The 17,367-nt window shown below is 46.7% G+C and overlaps 1 protein-coding gene across 3 annotated transcripts in view; it reads right to left on the bottom strand.

Annotated features, from left to right (window-relative positions):
* FAM13B (family with sequence similarity 13 member B) overlaps nt 1–17,367 on the bottom strand; it is a 694,693-nt gene that overhangs the window by 200,755 nt on the left and 476,571 nt on the right. For all 3 annotated transcript variants that reach the window (XM_069649076.1, XM_069649078.1, XM_069649077.1), the window contains exon 17: nt 16,467–16,550. In XM_069649076.1, coding sequence (XP_069505177.1) covers nt 16,467–16,550 — 84 coding nt within the window. The remainder of the gene's footprint in view (nt 1–16,466; nt 16,551–17,367) is intronic.

Below are 17,367 nucleotides of genomic sequence, written 5' to 3'. Positions count from 1 at the left end.
AAGGCACAGAATGTGAACCAAAGCCATGCTTGACCTTGGCCAGAGCCTTTCTAGGGGGTTCCACCGAGCCTCGAGTTACCCCCGTCGACACAGCCTCGAAAGGCGTCGAGGGCATCGACGCCGAACGCAGCGCCGACAGCATCGATGGCGTCGACACAGGCCTCGTGGCCGGTGCCCTGAGCGTGTCCTTAAACAGCCTGGGCACCGACGACTTCTTCGGAGGCGGAGCCTAGAAAGAGTCCGTCGACGACATCGGCACCACCGGCGTAGACGTCTTCCTCAAAGACATCACAGGTTCACACAGTCTCGAGCGCGTTGAGGACCTGGACCGCGCATAACGAGAACGATTCCCCTTGTCCGAGCAGGACCTCTCCCGCAAATCGTGCCAACCACCCGAGCCCGAAGGCGTGCGAGCGGTGTCTCTCGACCGATCACGACCGACCCCACTCGGAGGCGCGGACGGACCGGTGCCCTGCCATTCGAGAATCGCTAACATTTTTTTCCCAAAGGAAGCCCATTCCTCCGGCGTCGACTGCTTGGTAGGGTAAGCGACCCGCCGACGGGCGGAGTCCTCGGAAGAGGATGGGGAAGGCGACCGGGAGTGCCTCGAAGAGGCAGAGGAGTGGCGGGACCGACTCCGGGACCGAGACCCATTGGACTTCTGACGACTATGCGGAGAGTCGCCTCTCGAATTGTCCGTCGAAAGCCCTGCAGACCTCGACTTCCGTGGCTTAGACACCTCACCTACCGATATCATCTTCTTCCGCTCCCGCAAGACTTTAGACGTGAGCGACTGAGTCGACACAGTCACCCGTGTCATGGGCCTCCCCGAGGCACCAGAGGCAGGCGTCGTGCGAGTGCGTAACCGACATCTTGGACCCACAGTCCCCGCACTTCTTAAATCCAGACGCGGGGTGGAAGACGAGGTAGACAAACTTCACAAAACGAACAGGTTCAAAGAACCGAGAAACAACAGAAACTCCAAAGAGTCGAGGCGTGCCGAGATTCCCGAAGCGAACACGTTCGCGGAAAAAACGGAACTGAGGCTACGGGCGTCGTGTGTCCTACTTATAACTTCGGCCGTCAGAGGAGGTCCTCGAGGGCGGTGTATCGACGTCATCGACGCAGGATGCAGACGCCGAAAGATTTTCCGAAGCAGCACAGCTGTGGTGATAACTGTGGTATGGAATACGTCGGAGGACCCAATCCCATCAAAATCAATATATCACTGTTGCATTTAGAGTCATATAGTAATAAGTCAAAGGAAAAGGTTATTTAGAACATACAAGAGATCACAAATATTCTTAAGCAGGCAAATCCGTTTGGATAACCACCCCAAAAAAAGTAATTCAGTTCAATCAGTCTAAGCCAAAGTCAATGGGCAAAAGTCTTATATAGGATGAAGCACCTCTGGGTAGGTAAATGGAAAAGTCTGAGCAGAAAGGTTTTAGAAGTCTGAAGAAAAGAAGAATCAAATGTAGGGCCACAAGCTGATTAGACTTGTGAGTAGTAGAAGATGCAAGCAACTCTACAGTACAAGTTAAGTTCTCTCAAACTTTGTATAGTACCTTTAAAATGAGGAAGAGATGCAGCAGATTACTCCTGTTCTTGTGCAGCTCTGCAGATCCCACTGTTCCTGGGCCTCAGTCGTGGGGACAAGAGGGAGGACTCCTGCGCTGTACAGTCAAAACTCGCAACCTGCAAACTTGACTTTCAGTGGCTGTTCAGTGTTTCAGCTCCTTGCGTCTACCGCACATAGCAACACTGCGATTCCCGGCTTTCGAGATGGACTTTTCTTGCTTCGGTGGTCCTGCATGTAGGGCAGAGTTTGTATGCAGTACCCTTTGGGACCACTACCCACAACTATGACCACAGGTGTAAGCAAACCAACCTTTGGTATACGTCTGTATTGCACAGTTTTGGTAGCAGGGCTGAGCAGCCAGGCTTATCTCAAGAGGGGAATGTGAGCAGTAATGATGTTACACAGAGGTCCACAATCACAGGTGTTCAAATAAACTCTTACACTCAAGGTTTCTTTGATAAATACTTATTTATCGGTCAGTTATAAAACATTAATTAGAAGGAGGCAATTATATAACACAAATATACTTCAATACTATTTCAGAATACTTTTCAAGATGAGTAAAAGGCAAAGATTATTAGAACATGAAAGGTTAGAATTATTCTTAGATAGTGCAAATACTTCGAGTTCACCAGAAGAGTCAATTCAATAGGCTAGGCCAAAGTCAATGGGCTAAAGTCTTGGATAGGATAAAGCGGTTCTGGTAAGTAAACGGTAAAGTCTCAGCACAAGTTCTCAGAAGTAGTTTGTAAAAAGAAGAATCATATGTTGGGTCACAAAAGCTGCTTAGGCTTGCGAGTTGCAAATGTTTCAAGCACTTTCACCGCGAGAGGCAAGTACTCTGTGTCTGGTTTACAGTACCTTTCAATGAAGAAAAAGATGCAGCTGAAGACTTCTGTTCCTGGCAGTTCCTGCAGATCTCGCTGTTCCTGTGCCTCAGTCGTGGCAACAAGACGGAGGACTCCTGCACTACACTCGGACTGGTCAAAAAGCTTGCAACTGGCAAACTTCAATTCCGGTGGCTGTAGGTAACGCACACAAGCTGGTGTCCCTCTCTCTGGTGCTACGGTTTCCTGCAGCAACTTTGAGGAAATTCAACCAGCTCCAAGATGGGCATCCAGGTGGCTTACTTTGGAAGTTGATTGGTCCCACCAATTCAAAAGGGAGAAGTCGTCCTTTACAGGGCTTTTTTTTTTTTTTTTATTTGTTTTGGCTTAAGCCTTTACAAAAAGGGAAAACAATACAAAACAATTTGCATTAAGTACAAAAAAGACAAAACTTGTGTTACAATTTCTTACTGTCCACCAACCCTGGCAAATATTTCTAGTCCTGTAAGTTCCATGCTTAGGTACATTTATCCTTTGGATCGTTGTGTTAGATTGTCAGACCACTTTCTATTAGCACCTGGGTTGCTGCAACCGTAAGTGCAGCATTTTTTCCTGAGATAATTCTGTCCCAGAGGAAGTCTGTAACTAGGTCTTCCTCCCTCCGTACCAGATCTCTAAAGAATCTTAGTCGCTGAGGCCAGGTGCCTTCACAATCCATTAGGATATGCTTTAACGTTTGTTTGGCAGGGTTTGAGCAGATTGAGCATAATTTTATTGCCATCTGCCCTTGATTACGTTTTACCAGAACAGCCCCACAGTGGACGAGGTTCAGTCTCATTCTGAGGAAGTCTGAACGCAATTTTCTATTTGGAGATTTCAGTAGATAACATGAGAGGGATCCAAGTTTCTTTTCTCCCTTCAAAAATATGTTTTGAGTTGGGTCCTCTCTTACTTTCTCCACTGTTTCAATCCAGTCCCGTTCTTCTAGTCTGCATTTTACTTTAAGTGGATTTAGAGCCAGAGTCTCTTCATTTAGATCCAGTTTCTTTAGCATTTCCAACGTTTTCCTTTCCAGCGAAATGAGAATAGTGGATTTTTTCAATAGTACTTCGTGTTTGAGGTCTCCATACAACGTCGAGTCCTTGCTTAGTGTTATTTCCCTGAACAGTGAAGTGAGCTTCCAGTCGGCCATACAGTTTAGAGATTTTAGGCCTAGTTCAAATCTTAGGTTTTTTAAGGATGCACAATTTGGGAGACCCAAAACTCTTTTCCAGAGGCGACCCTCGTAGTTGTCCCAGTTTATGAACCAAAGATCCGGTTTTGCTTCTAGTCCGTATAGAACAACTGGAACCACTTTGGCGAGATAGAACTTTACCAGAGGCAAAATGGAGAACTTACAAAATTTGTAATTTAACTTAATCATCTGTGATGTGAATTGTGTTATTTTAGCTAACACTTCATTTTCTACTTTGTATGTTGCTGGATGGGCATAGATGTTATATCCCAGATATTTTATGGTTTCTACTGTTTTAATCCGTTCTCCTCCCATGTTCCAGTTTATGTATTTTACTTTTGACAATGAGTGTTTGAAAATCAAAATGTTTGATTTAGATGGATTAACTGTCAATTTGTTTAGTCCTACATATTCATTCAGTTTGTCAAGTAGGTGTTGTAGCCCAATTGGTGTTCTGTCGAGGAGAACTATGTCATCCGCATACGCCAACCAGCAGATTTTCCTCCCATTTAGTGTTGGGCTCATCAAGGCAGACGTTTCTAGAAAATGGCCCATATCTGCCAGGAACAAGTTGAAGAACAGAGGCGCCCCCAAACACCCTTGTCTTACACCTCTATTAACTTCAACTAGTCTAGACAGATGACCCATTGCGTCGAGCCGTATTCTTAGGTTGGTGTTTTTATGAAGTTCCACTAAAATTGATAGAAGAGATTCTGGCATTCCCCAGTTCCGGAGTTTGTCCCACAATAGGACTCGTTCAACCTGATCGAAAGCTTTAGACAGATCTATCCAGGCTCCGTACAGCATTTGTTTTTTCCCCCCCTCTCTTTTGCTCATTCAAGATGTTTAGAATCAGGCCATTAATAGATGTTGAGTGGCCTTTGCGGAATCCTGTTTGAAAGCGTGATAGAATATTAAAATCTTCGACCCATTTCGAGACATGAGACAGTAATAGTCTCATGAAGACTTTGCTTTCAATGTCCAGCAATGCTATCGGTCTATAGTTCATTGGTATACGTCGATCCCCGGATTTAAAGAAAGGTACTATAAGGGCCGTTTTCCAGGATGCTGGAAAGGTTCGTTGCTTTAGTATTTCTTTAAAGAGAGCGGATAATAACTTTGACCACAATGTTGGTTCGCTTTTCAGTGCCTGATAGGTCAAGCCGTTTAGACCCGATGCTTTAGATGATGAGGAACTGGCTATAATTTCCCGTATGTCTTCTTCACAGAAATTAAGTTGCCAATGGATATCTGGTTTGGGTCTAAATTCGCGGGTGTCGTCGCTCTTATATGTCTCTGTCAGGTAGCTCACCCAGCCATCTTCTGAAACTAGGTTACATAATGATTGTGCGTGCGCCCCTTCGAACTGGTTCATTACTTCCCAGAAGTTCTTGCTGTTTTTTTCTCTGAGTGTTTTAAGTATGTGCTCGCCATCTGTTTGTATCCGAAGAGCATTATGTGAGATCGACCATGATTTGTAATTGGCTTTTTGGGTTCTTATTTCAGTTTTCATATCCTCCACTGAAAGTCCTGCCTTTTTGATGTCTCTTAACGTTTTCCTATGCTCTCTTTTTCTTCTTTGTGTGGATTCGTCAAAGGCGTGCAGGTGTTTCTGTTTGGCTTCTCCCGCTAAGTATTTGGGTGCTAGAGTTGCCCATAGGAAGTTGCTAAATCGGTGTGGATCGCATTGTGATTTCCATATGTGTTCAGGAATCATTTTGAGTTTTCCATTTAAATTAGTTCCCCCATCTTTATATTTTACGACTCTAAGTTTTCCTTTCTTCCCCTCAAGCAACTGTAGTTCTCGTTCAGCTTCTGTTGTTAGAATATTTTCGAGTGACAACTCCAGTCTACTGTGGTCACTGCCAGACTCCGGTTTTATTTTTAATGTATAGGGCGAAGCATGCAGAGTTTTTGAAACAAAGATATAGTCTAAGGCTGAGGATGAGTTCCCTCTTCTCCAGGTTATATATGGTTCTTTTACACCCTCCTGTAAGCCCACTACCATATGGAGGTCCCATTGTTCCATAAAATCCTGCCATTGTTTTCCCAGAGTAATTTTCCTATGTGTTACTCGATCTCGGTCTCCTTTTAGGGGATGTATGCAATTCGTGTTGAAGTCTCCAGCTACCACGATCTTACTAGAAACTAGAGTTGTTTTTAGTAGTTCGAATAGAGATGCTAAGTTCTCTAGAAAACAGTCTAGTTTCGATGTTGCAGGGTTCCAGTAAATGTTTACAAAGACCCAAGTTGTGGTGGTTTCTTGTATAGATACTTCAGCTCTGCATGCCTGAATGCCCTGGGGATTATTCCATATTTCCTTTACATTTTTAAAGACTTGGTTTTTTAGTGCTATTAGTAAGCCTCCTGAGGGCCGGCCCAGTGTTTTTTGTACGGCTGACAAACAATGAACCATATACCCTTCGATGTTTAGCGGATTAACCAACCAGGTTTCTTGTAAAAGAATCGCATCCCCCTGATTGAATAAGTATGACCTTGTTTCTTTGCCTCTGATGACACTAGAGCCTCTTGTGTTCCAACTAAAGATGTTAACATGGTTCTTTCTAAAGTCGTTGTGTGCCCAAGCCCAACTTCTTCAGAACTTCTGACAGTATGTCTGGTAGGAGCATAAGGGTGTATTCTTTTGTTTTGAGATCTTTTTCTAAACTACCTTGCTTTGTGAGGATTGCCTCATTTTGATATATTGTTTCTTTGTTTGGGCGTGGGAGAATGCAGTGTTTGGCCATAATGTTGTTTTTCTTATCATTGCATGATATCATTTCTTGCGTTCGCTGAAGTCATAATGAGTTCAACCAGGAATGGATCACTTGACAACGGGAATTTCACGCTTTCAATGTCGTTGGATTTTAAAGAGTGGAGGTCTCCTATTTTTTGTATTATGTTCAGAATCACTCCCCGGTTTAAAGATTTATAGTGGCCGTGGTTTGAGCGCAATCTCAACCAAATCCTTTCATTGGCATTTCCCACTGATGTGTTTTCAGTTGGTTTATCGCATATTTCGGAGAGTGAGTGGATACCTGCAGCATTCTCCTCACGATGCATCTGGGTATCAAGTTTGACGAATTTCCCTTCTCCATTTTTGATTTGGTTGTCATTTATTTCAGGTGTGTTTTTCCCCAGCATGTTTGCTGGAACAGTTACACCTGGAAGGGTTGTGCTTGGGTCCTTGAAAGCCAACGGCTTCTTTGTTAGAAAGATGGGGGCAATTTTCCTGTTTTCCTGTTGATTTGTGGCAGTGACATTCCCACAAGTTCTTTTTACTACAGACTGCCTTCTTTTTTGTGTGAAAATTGGGGCCCATTTGACTGCTTTGGCTATGTTCTCTTTTTGAGGTTGAGCGACTAGGTTTTTTTTTCTTGTTGTTTCCTCTAGATTTATCTGTTTTTCCAGATCCTTTCCAATCTCTATGTTTTTCTTTTTTAGATTGTTTTTTTGTCCTGTCAGCTCCTCTGTTTGTAAGCCAATGCTTGCTTTCGTTATTGGAACTATATCGTCCAATTGTTTGTCTTTAGTTAAATTGGTCTTTATACAGATGTCAATTTTGGTCTTCTGGTTTCCTTTTCCTATTTTGAGTTTATTTTTATTTTTTTTACAGGGCTTCTCTGTCGATGCGAACATGCAGCAGGACTTCACTGGGCAAACCAACGGTCCAGGAGTTGCAGCAGGCGTCCTCTTCAAGTAGTTCTTCGGTTCCTTCGTCCAGTGGTCGACTCTGCCTTCCAAGCAAAGAGACTCAACTTGTATTCAGTTCTCTCCCATTCCTTCCAGCCTAGCTGTCACTCACCCAGCAGAGTGAGCGCCCTTGCCGGACAGTCAGCCAGCCAATCACCACAGAGTGCATTTGGGTCTTCTAGGAGACTAAGCACAGGGAGTTTCGGGCACCTCCCTTACTTCCGCCCACCACAGACACTCGGGCGCCAGAGGCGGCCTTCACTCCTGAAGCCCGCCAAAGGCAAATGAACAAAGAGACCAAACCTGGTTTGGTGCGCAGAGTAAATCTCAAGAAGGACCTTTCCACAAAGAAATGGCGAAAAAAGAAGACCGGGGCCATTTTGACAAAAATGGCACCCTTGGGTGCTTTACTGCAGCTGTGAACGCAGCCCGCGGTAAATGCACACCACGGTAGTTACAACGAAACCACTGCCCCCAGCCATTCAGTGAGGAAAGGGTAACATAATAAATGTTACATGGGAAACTAGACAAAGGGGATACTAGGTAACCACTCGATTACCCTATAGTAAGATAGTGTGTGCTGGGTCTAGAAAGTTACAAATGTAAGTAAAAGCAATTTCACTTTACTGTTCTTGGAAACAGTAGTTTAACCAGGAGAAGGTATTCACACCTTTGGGAAATCTGAAAGACTTCCCTGTGTCACTGCACTGAAGGTGCTGTGTGACACAATGTAAAAAATGATTCCTATGGAGTTTGTCATACTCCACAACCAAAAGAAACAGTGTGCAAAAATCACATAATACCCGAGAGAGTGGGAAAAAGGGTCTCACTCTCTCCAGGTTGAAAAAATCAAGTCCTTGAAATCCAGCAAAGTTGCAGGGGGTCTCTATGGTGGAAGGAATTGGCACATTTCTGAGAATTCTCCCCAACACCCGTTAGGAGAGATTGTATGTAGCAACCCTTTAGGACACTACACCAGCATTGTCCTCTTGGCAATAGGTAATCCAACCTTTGGTATAGGCATGTACTACACAAGTTGGTAGAGCGACTGAGCAGCCAGGCTCATCTCAAGAGGGGTCAATGAGAGCTGTAAGGTTGTAACGTAGAGATTCACAGTGACATGTATTCAAATAACACTTATAATCGATTAAAATAATGATTTATTAATTTAACAGTCAGTTTTAAAATAAGACTTCTTTAGAAGGGGGAAATATGCAACACTTAAATACACTTCAGTTAAGTAAGTAGATACCCTTTTGGGATGTCACATACACCATCTACACCCTGAGGTGACTTCAATTGCTAGGTCAACGGAAATTAATATATCACTTTTTACACTTAAAATGCACTACTGAAGTTATGGCAAAAAGGAAAAGGTTAGGGAAGGAAACAAAGGTTAATAAGTTTCTCCAAACAGGTAAGTACTTCACAATCCCCCAATGAAATATAGGTTAACCCTTTCCCAGCTATACAAGTATAGCATGTATAACTTTTTGAGAGGCAGATAAGGAACAAGTTCATTACCTGTAACTGTTCTCCAGCATGGGTCTGGCATGGATTCACATGCTCATGAATATCCCCCATCGTCAGGCTGGGAATCCTCGGTAAAAAAGAAAAAACTGTTTCAGTTTCGTTTCTAAACTGTCTTTCTTTCTCCTCTAGACCCATCACTGAGCTCTGTGCCATACTGCCCCGAGCCAACGACTGTTCTCTACCCAAGCACCTGCTCAGGCAGCCATCTTCAGATTTCGTAGCATGTAAAGTGGCAGTAGGACCAAGAGAAGAGCCGCAGAGGGGATCAGCGGGAGGGTCCGCATGCAAATCCATGCCAGACCCATGCTGGAGAACAACAGTTACAGGTAAGTAACTTGTTCATTCTCCAGCATGGGTTCTGGAATGGATTCACATGCTCATGAATAAAGAATACATAGCAGTGCATACATGCACAACCACGGAAGGTGGCAAGGCTCAACAGAAGCATCTCTTACCTCCTCACCAGGCTCACTTTCAAGCAAACAGGTTGCGCTGCTAGGCCGACTCTGGACTACTCCCTGGAATCCCTGTTGACGCAGTAGAATTTCGTGAAGGTGTGAGTCAACCTCCACGTAGCAGCCCTGCAAATGTCCAGCAGGGGCACAACAGACAGGAACGCCGTTGTAGCAGTGATTGCTCTGGTACAATGGGCTCTCGGACGGCCAGGCAGCAGTCGGTTTGCCAACCGGTGACAGTGAGTGTTACAGCCAGAGAGCCACCTGGAAATGGAAGCCTTGGAGAGGGCCTTCCCATGGTTTACAGGACCAAAGTTCACAAAAAGCCGAGATGTTTTCCGGAAACTCTTTGTGCGGGCCACATAAAACTTCAGCGCTCGAGTCACAGTCAACAAGTGCAAAGTCCTTTCAGCCATTGACGAAGGCGTCAAACACAACAGTTAATACCAAGGGTTCCTTGAGACGAAATTCTGACGGAACGTTGGGCATGAAAGAGGGGTGCGTCCGTAGCACCACCCTTGTCTCGTGGGAAGTCAAATAAGGTTGCTTGCAGGACACGGCCTGGATCTCACCTACTCTCCTTGCAGAGGTGATGGCCACAAGGAAAGCGGTCTTCCATGACAAACTTGAGCGGAGCTGAATGCATACGTTCGATTGGAGCCCCCATGAGCCTAGTCAGCACCACGTTGAGCGCTCCCACGCCAGGGCCGGAGCCTTCACCGGCGGAACCCAACAGACCAGTCCCTTGATGAACTCTGATTAGACGATGCGACCACAGCAAAGACCGTCTCAGAGACCTGGTATAGCGGGAAATAGCCACCAGATGTACCTCGGTGGAGGCGTACACCAGCCCTGATTTAGCCAATGACAGTAAATACGGAAGTATTTGAGGGGCCGTGACCCTCAGAGGGTTGATCTTCTGCGACCAGCACCAAGTCACAAAACGCTTCAATTTGTGTCCATAGCACTTCAAAGTCCACGATGCCCTGGCGAGTACCTCCCTGCAGTCCGCTGGAAGCTTGTAACCACCAAACACTAATGCTGCAGAAGCAAGGCCTTCAAGTTCAGCGATCCTGGGTCATGGTGCAGAATTGCACCTCCTTCCCTGGCGATGAAGTCCGCAACCACTGACAGCTTGGCTGGAGGGGACGTTGACATGCTGAGAAGGTCCGGGTACCAGATTTGGAGGGAACACGTACAGAAACAGGCCTTCCCAAGTGAAGGAGAATGCGTTCCCCATGCTGCCCGGCTGGGGTAACCTGCTGGCAAACCTCCAGCACTTGGTGTTCGTCGCCATCGCAAACGGATCGATTTGGGGACTGCCCCACTTGAGAAAGAGGTTGTCCACTTAATCCTGCCGAAGCTCCAACTCGTGGCAAGAGCGCAGCGCCCTGCAGAGAGAATCAGCGACTGTGTTCTTTACAACTGCCAGGTGGAAAGGAATGAGTAACATCCCCTGGGCGACGGCCCAGTGCCCCAAGTCCTGCGCCTCCCTGGAGAGCGATGAGGATCTGGTGCACCCCTGCTTCTGGATGTAAAACATTGTGGCGGTGTTGTCCGTGAAGACCCTCACCACTTTGCCCTTAACGGACAGCAGAAACGACTTGAGGGCCCAAAACACTGCCCATAGCTCCAGGACGTTGGCGTGCAGATTCTTCCCTTCCGGCAGCCAAAGGCCTCTGGCGTGAAGACGTCCGTTGTGGGCTCCCCATCCTTCCAGGGAAACCTCAGTCGTGACAGTCTCCTGGTACCGGGGGTTCTTGAAGTCTGTGCCTCTGGCGATGTCGGAGCACACGCCCTACCACCTTAATGTTCAACTGAACGCCTTGTCAAGCGAGATCCTGTTCTAGAAGACTCCGAACACTTGGACCCAAACGGCCATCGAGGAACTTCTGGAGCAGAAACATCCGCAATCTGCAGAGCCCAATCCGGTATATGCATGATGACATCATGCCGAACAGCAACTTGATGGTCCTCACCGTGGCCTTCTTTCGTGCTAACAGCCGTTGCACCTTGCCCAAGATGGCCGCTAACCTCTCCGCCGGAAACACCAGGCAGGACACTGTGTTGAGCCTGGATCCCAGGAACAGCACGTCCTGCGATGGAGTCAAGCAGGACTTTGCATAATTCACTGAGAACCCTCAGGTCCATCAGCAGCCGGATGGTCCTCACCGTGTGGTTGGCGGCGATGTCCTTTGACGGCCTGGATGAGCCAATCGTCCAGGTAAGGGTACACGTGGATCCCCAGTTGATGTAGATGGGCCGCCACTGGAGCTAGGCACTTGGTGAAGACTGGGCGCCGACATCAGTCCGAAGGGAAGAGCCTAGAACTGGTAATGCTGCCCTTGGTCAATGAAGCGCAGGAACTTGCAAGGCTTTTCGTGCAAGGGGAAGTGGAAGTACGTGTCCTCGAGATTCAACGACAACAGTCTCCCTGCTCCAGCTGGCTGACCACGTGCTGCAGCGTGACCATCCTGAACTTCTGAGACTATGTACTTGTTGAGTGGTCGTAGATCGCGAATGGGTCTCCAACCCACTGTCTTTCGTACAACAAAGTATCTTGAGTGAACTCGGTGCTATTCGTGGACACTTTCGTTGAAATTCCAAGGTCTCCGTGGGCGAGAGCGTCCAGCACCCATCGACTGGTGGAGATGGTCTCCCACACACCGACGAAGTTCGCCAGCCGGCCGCCCACCGGGGTGCATGGGCGGGGGCCAGACTTTCAGGCCTGTTTAATCTTGCTTGGGGGTCATCGTAACACCTTGCGGCCCTTGAAGACAGCCACCTCCGAAGGCCTTGGAGAGAACACTGTTGGCGTCCTAGGTCGAGGAGCAGGAGGGTTGGCGTTAAGAGCAAGAACCCCCCCACCGAAACCCTTCGAAGACCCGTTAGATTTCTCTCCTGAGGAACAAAAGGACAGCCGGTGCTGCTGCAGAGTGCACACGGCACAGGCTGTTAGGGAGAATTCTCATAAATGTGCCAATTCCCTTCACCTTAGAGACCCCCCCGGCAACTTTGCTGGATTTTGAGGACTTGATTTATTTACCTGGAAAGAGTGTAAGCCTTTTTGCACACTCTTTCATGTATTTAGATGTGTGTTTTACTCTTGTGTTCTTTGATTATGGAGTTTTAAGATAGCTCCATAGGCATCTTCTCATGTGTGTTAAACAGCACCCGCAGTGTAAATACCTTCTCTGGGATAAACTATTGTTTCCCAGAGAATGTAAGGTTAAATTGACTTTACTAGTCTTTTTAAATATCTAGACCCAGCATACACCATCTTCCTATAGAGTGCTGGAGGGGTTACCTAGTAATCCGCAGTCAAATGCTATCCTTTTCTATAGAAATGGCTGGTGGCAGTGGTTTTACAACAAACTACCATGATTTTTCCTGACCGTGAACACCGGTAGCTAAAAATCACGGGAGACATGTTTTTCAAGATGGCGCCTTAAGCCCGTTTAAACGGGTCCCAGTCTTTTTTCGCCATTTCTTTTTGAAAAGGTCCTAGTGTTTGTCTCTGCGTGCCAAACTAGGTTTGGTCCCTTTGTTTCTATACCTTTGGCGGGCTTCAGGACTGAAGACCGCCTCTGGCGCCTGAGTGTCTGGGGTGGGCAGGAAGTGAGGGAGGTGCCCCAAACTCCCTGTGCTTAGTCTCCTAGGAGACCCAAATGCACTTTGGCGTGATTGGCTGGCTGACTGTCCGGCTAGGACAGCCACCATGCTGGGTCAGTGGCAGCTAGGTTGGAATGAAAGGGAGAAAACTGTTTAAAAAGGCGAGTCTCTTGGACTGGAAAGCAGAGTCGACCACTGGAACAAAAGAACCAATGACGAGCTGGAAGAGGACGGCTGCTGCAACTCCTTCACCGCTGGTTTGCCTGTTGAAGCCCTACTGCAGGGCCGAATCACCTAGTTCACCTTGACAGCGAAGCCTCTTCAAGGACTACTTCTTCCTTTGAGTTGGTAGGAACAATCAACTCGTAAGCCACCTGGATACCATTCTCGGAGCTGGTTAGGATTAACCAGGGCGAACGACACCAGCTTGTTTGCTTGACTACAGCTACTCGAATTGAAGTGACTCCATTTTGTCCGCGTTTTCCGACGATCCCGTGAAGTGCAGGAGTCCCGACGTCCTCCCACTTGTCCCCACGACTGAGGCTCAGGAACAGTGAAATATGCAGAAAGTGCCAGGAACCAACGTCTTCAGATGCATCTTTTGCTTCATTTTAAGGTACTGTTACAACCCGATTGAGAGAATGCATCTCTCGCGGTGAAAGTTCGTGGAACTTTCCCAACTTGCAGGCCTAATCAGCTTGTGACCCAACATATGATTCTTTTTTTGTACAAACTACTTCCGAGAACTTTGGCAAAGACTTCACCGTTTACTACACAAACTGCTCTTTCCTATCCAAGACACTAGCCCATTGACTTTGGCCTAGGCCTATTGAACTGAATCGAGTCCTCTAGTGAACTAAAACTATTTGCACTGCCTAAGAAAGTATTTGTGATTCTGCTAACTTGTGCCTTTGTCCTAAAGTGACTGAAATGCCATTTTGCTCCTATTTCAGGGGAGCCTAATTTACTTAGAAACATATTGGTTTGGTACTGAAGTGTATTTGTGTATGATATTAAATTGCCTCCTTCTAGTGAATGTTTTCTAAATGACTGTAATAAATTGATAAGTGTTTTACCAATAAACCTTGAGTGCAAGTTTCTACTTGAACCACTGGTAGGAAAATTAAATCACTGCCACCAGCCATTGACCCTTATGTATATAACTTAACTTTGTATATTGCCAATTGCACATTCTTGTAATTTTGTATCTGCTATTTGTACATGTATGTAATATTGTCATTCTGTAAACTTATTCATGTAACATTGTAAGTCTCGCAATAGCTTGCTGCTGCCCCCGGTAACCTGTGGGTCTGGAGCGCATTATAAATAAACAAATAAACAAACTGTGATTGTAACACCTCTGTGTAACCTCTTTTACTGCTCACATTCACTCTTGAGATAAGCCTGGCTGCTCAGCTCGCTACCACAAAACTGTGTAGTACAGACTTATACGAAAGGTTGGTTTTGCTTACACCTGTAGTCCTAGTTGTATGTGGTGGTCCCAGAAGGTACTGCATGCAATTATGCCTAACACGTCTCTGTGTGCGTCTTGATGACCTGAAGGGCTTAATCGACGGCCTTCCCGAACAGGTTGTCTCCATCAAACGGCATGTCCAGGACCCTCGTTTGGACCTCTTGTCAAAAGAAGCTGGCCTTGAGCCAGCCACGATAGCGGTGGAAACCCGTGTCCGCAATGTCAAGGGCCACCATGATGACGTGGTCCGACGACATCGCTTTGCTTGGAGGATCTCCAAAGCATCATCCAGTCTGTCATTGGGGAGGAAATCCAGGAGTGGAGCCATCTTGTACCAAAGATCCCGGTCGTATCTGCCCACGATCGCCAAGTCGTTGGCCGCCTTGACCGTCGTCGCGGAGTAGATGACATTTCTACCATGGAATCCAACTTCTTCCCCTTGTTCTCCGGAGGTGCGGATGAACAACACACCAAACTTGACGATTTCTTCCTGGCGACTGCCGAGACCACAGAGTCCGGCGACGGTTGAGATCGTAGACACTTGGGCGCAGACTGCGGCACCCTGTACTACTTTTCCAGTCTGGCTCTCTTCGCAGGGGCTGAGGCGGGGTTCCTCGGCAATGCCAGCCTCTCATCCTAAACGTCGTCCAGGAGCGGGACAGACGGTCTTCCTCTTCGCCTCCCGGCGCTGATACAGGAAGCCGCCCTCCTCCTCCGGGGTGAGATGGAAAAGCTCTGACGCATGGGCTATCATGGAATGAAGGATCCCACTTTGTCCGGTGGAGAAGCTCTCGGCTGTGGTGAAGGAGGATCTCCCATCCCGCCGTCGTCAGTGTCAGTAAAGTCAATTTCGCATTACTACTCTTGGAAACAGTAGTTTATCCAAGAGAAGGTATTTAAACCTTAGCAGAAATCCAAAGGACTTCTTTGTGACACTGCACTGAGGGTGCTGTGTGTCACAATACAAAAAGATGATGCAAGGGTGGGAAAAAGGTCTCACTCTCTCCAGGATAGAAATTCTCCTAAAGTCCAGCAAAAGAGCTGGGGGTCTCTAAGGTAGAAGGGAATTAACACAGAACTGAGAATTTTCTCGAATAGTTGCTTGCAGCCCCTCAAGTATAGTAGGTCTTACTTACCCCAATTGTATGCTACACTTCTGAACTGTGCTAATTGTAGTGATAGCTACTAGGGGCCAATGGTCCCTGAAATTAATGCACATTTGTCAGGAACCTAAAGCCTTCACCAGCAGAAACCAAACACTGTTCTTATGTGAGCCCAGAATCAAAGAGCAGCAAAAAGTGCACATCAATATTGCAGAGCAGAGAAAAAGCACCCAGATTCTGTGTGCAGTTCATGGGCCTGTCATGGTGCAGGGGGGATAATCCATCAATGACCTCTCATAAAATAGTGGGTTTAACAAATCAATCTACATAATGTTCAATGACAAAAAGGTAATGTTATCAGCCCGACTCCTTACATGGGCGGCATAACCGTTGCTTTTCCCAAGCACAGACGCATGCTTCATCAGAGAACCCATTGTGGACCAAGACACAGGGCCTCATTACACGGTAGGCGGTAAGGGTTTACCGGTACCGGTAAGGGCACCGGTAAACCCTTACCGCCTTACTACGAGGTCCCTTTGCGGGACCCGACCTTAACGGCTGGTGTAGACCAGCCGTTAAAGTTGGGACCCGCAAAGGGACCTTGGTGCTAATTACGATACCGCAATTTGCGGTACCGTAATTAGCTCCTTCCACATTCCCATTGAGCCCTATGGGGCAAAAATCGGAATGGGGAAGGGCCATGGAGAAAGGGGGAATTACCGCCCCGCCAACCTTGGAATGGGGTGGTAATTCCCCTTTTCTCCATGGTGGTACCGGCGGCAACCATGGTGCTAATAGCACCATGGTTTACCGCATAACGTGTAATGAGGCCCACGATGTACTGCATAAATGATCACTGGACAAGAGTCTTGTCTAAAAGGTAGACATCACACAGTTCTCCTTGTAGAGAGATTGCAAGAAATCAACGCGACCCCAAATGAGGTAACTATTACCGGTCGCCCATGGAGACTTTCATAATAGAGAAGGCTCTTCTGGAGGGAGGTTTTCTCTTCTGCCAAATTGTCTTTCGTCATAACCTAGGACAGTAAAAACACAAGATGTTAAGTAAATGCACATTCGGCAGGAAAGATGCATTTTTGGCAATAGTTTTTAAACAATTGACCATTACATCACTGTTTCAGATATAAAAGTAAATTGCATACAGAAAAACTTTGTTCCTGCCATTTCTTCACCAGAATAATAATTAGAAATAGAAAATGTACTAAATAAAAACAATAAGAGCAAACACGAATATTTGGGGAGGGAGGGTAAGAACAAATTACTTAACTTTGTTAATTTGCTTTCCATCTTTTCCACCAACAGACAAATCATCTAAGGCAGATCACACCCTAGAGCATTAAGCAGACTCCGCATATTTCCTGATAGCCGCCACAAGCCACACAGGAGAGGTGGTCATGGTGGGCCTATATGGCGACATCTGCGCAGCTTCCTACACACTTCACTGAGAGAAATGAGCATTCTGCACAGGGGTGGGTGTAAAGAAGGACTCCCATCTTATGCAATCTGTTCTTTCCATTGATGCCTTCCTCCCACAGATTCCTCTCACAGGCTCCTAAATTAGTACAGAGTGGAGGAGCGAGGTGAGCAAGGAACCCCAACATCCCTCGGAAACTCTAGCACCACTCAACCAAAGCAGCCATCTTGAACTAGCAATTCATCCAGGTAGTAAAACATGTGCAGATAAGCCATCTAGCTGCTTGACAGGTGACCCATAACGGGGACAACTCTATACAAGAGAAGGAACAAGTTAGTTACCTCCAGCATGGGTCTGGCATGGATTCACATGCTCATGAATATTCCCCATCGCCAGGCCGGGAATCCTCAGGAAAGGAA

Source organism: Ambystoma mexicanum, chromosome 2q (genome assembly GCF_040938575.1).
Source record: "Ambystoma mexicanum isolate Mex_15411 chromosome 2q, UKY_AmexF1_1, whole genome shotgun sequence".
Lineage (NCBI taxonomy): Eukaryota > Metazoa > Chordata > Amphibia > Caudata > Ambystomatidae > Ambystoma > Ambystoma mexicanum.
This window is presented reverse-complemented; position numbering and strand designations above follow the sequence as displayed.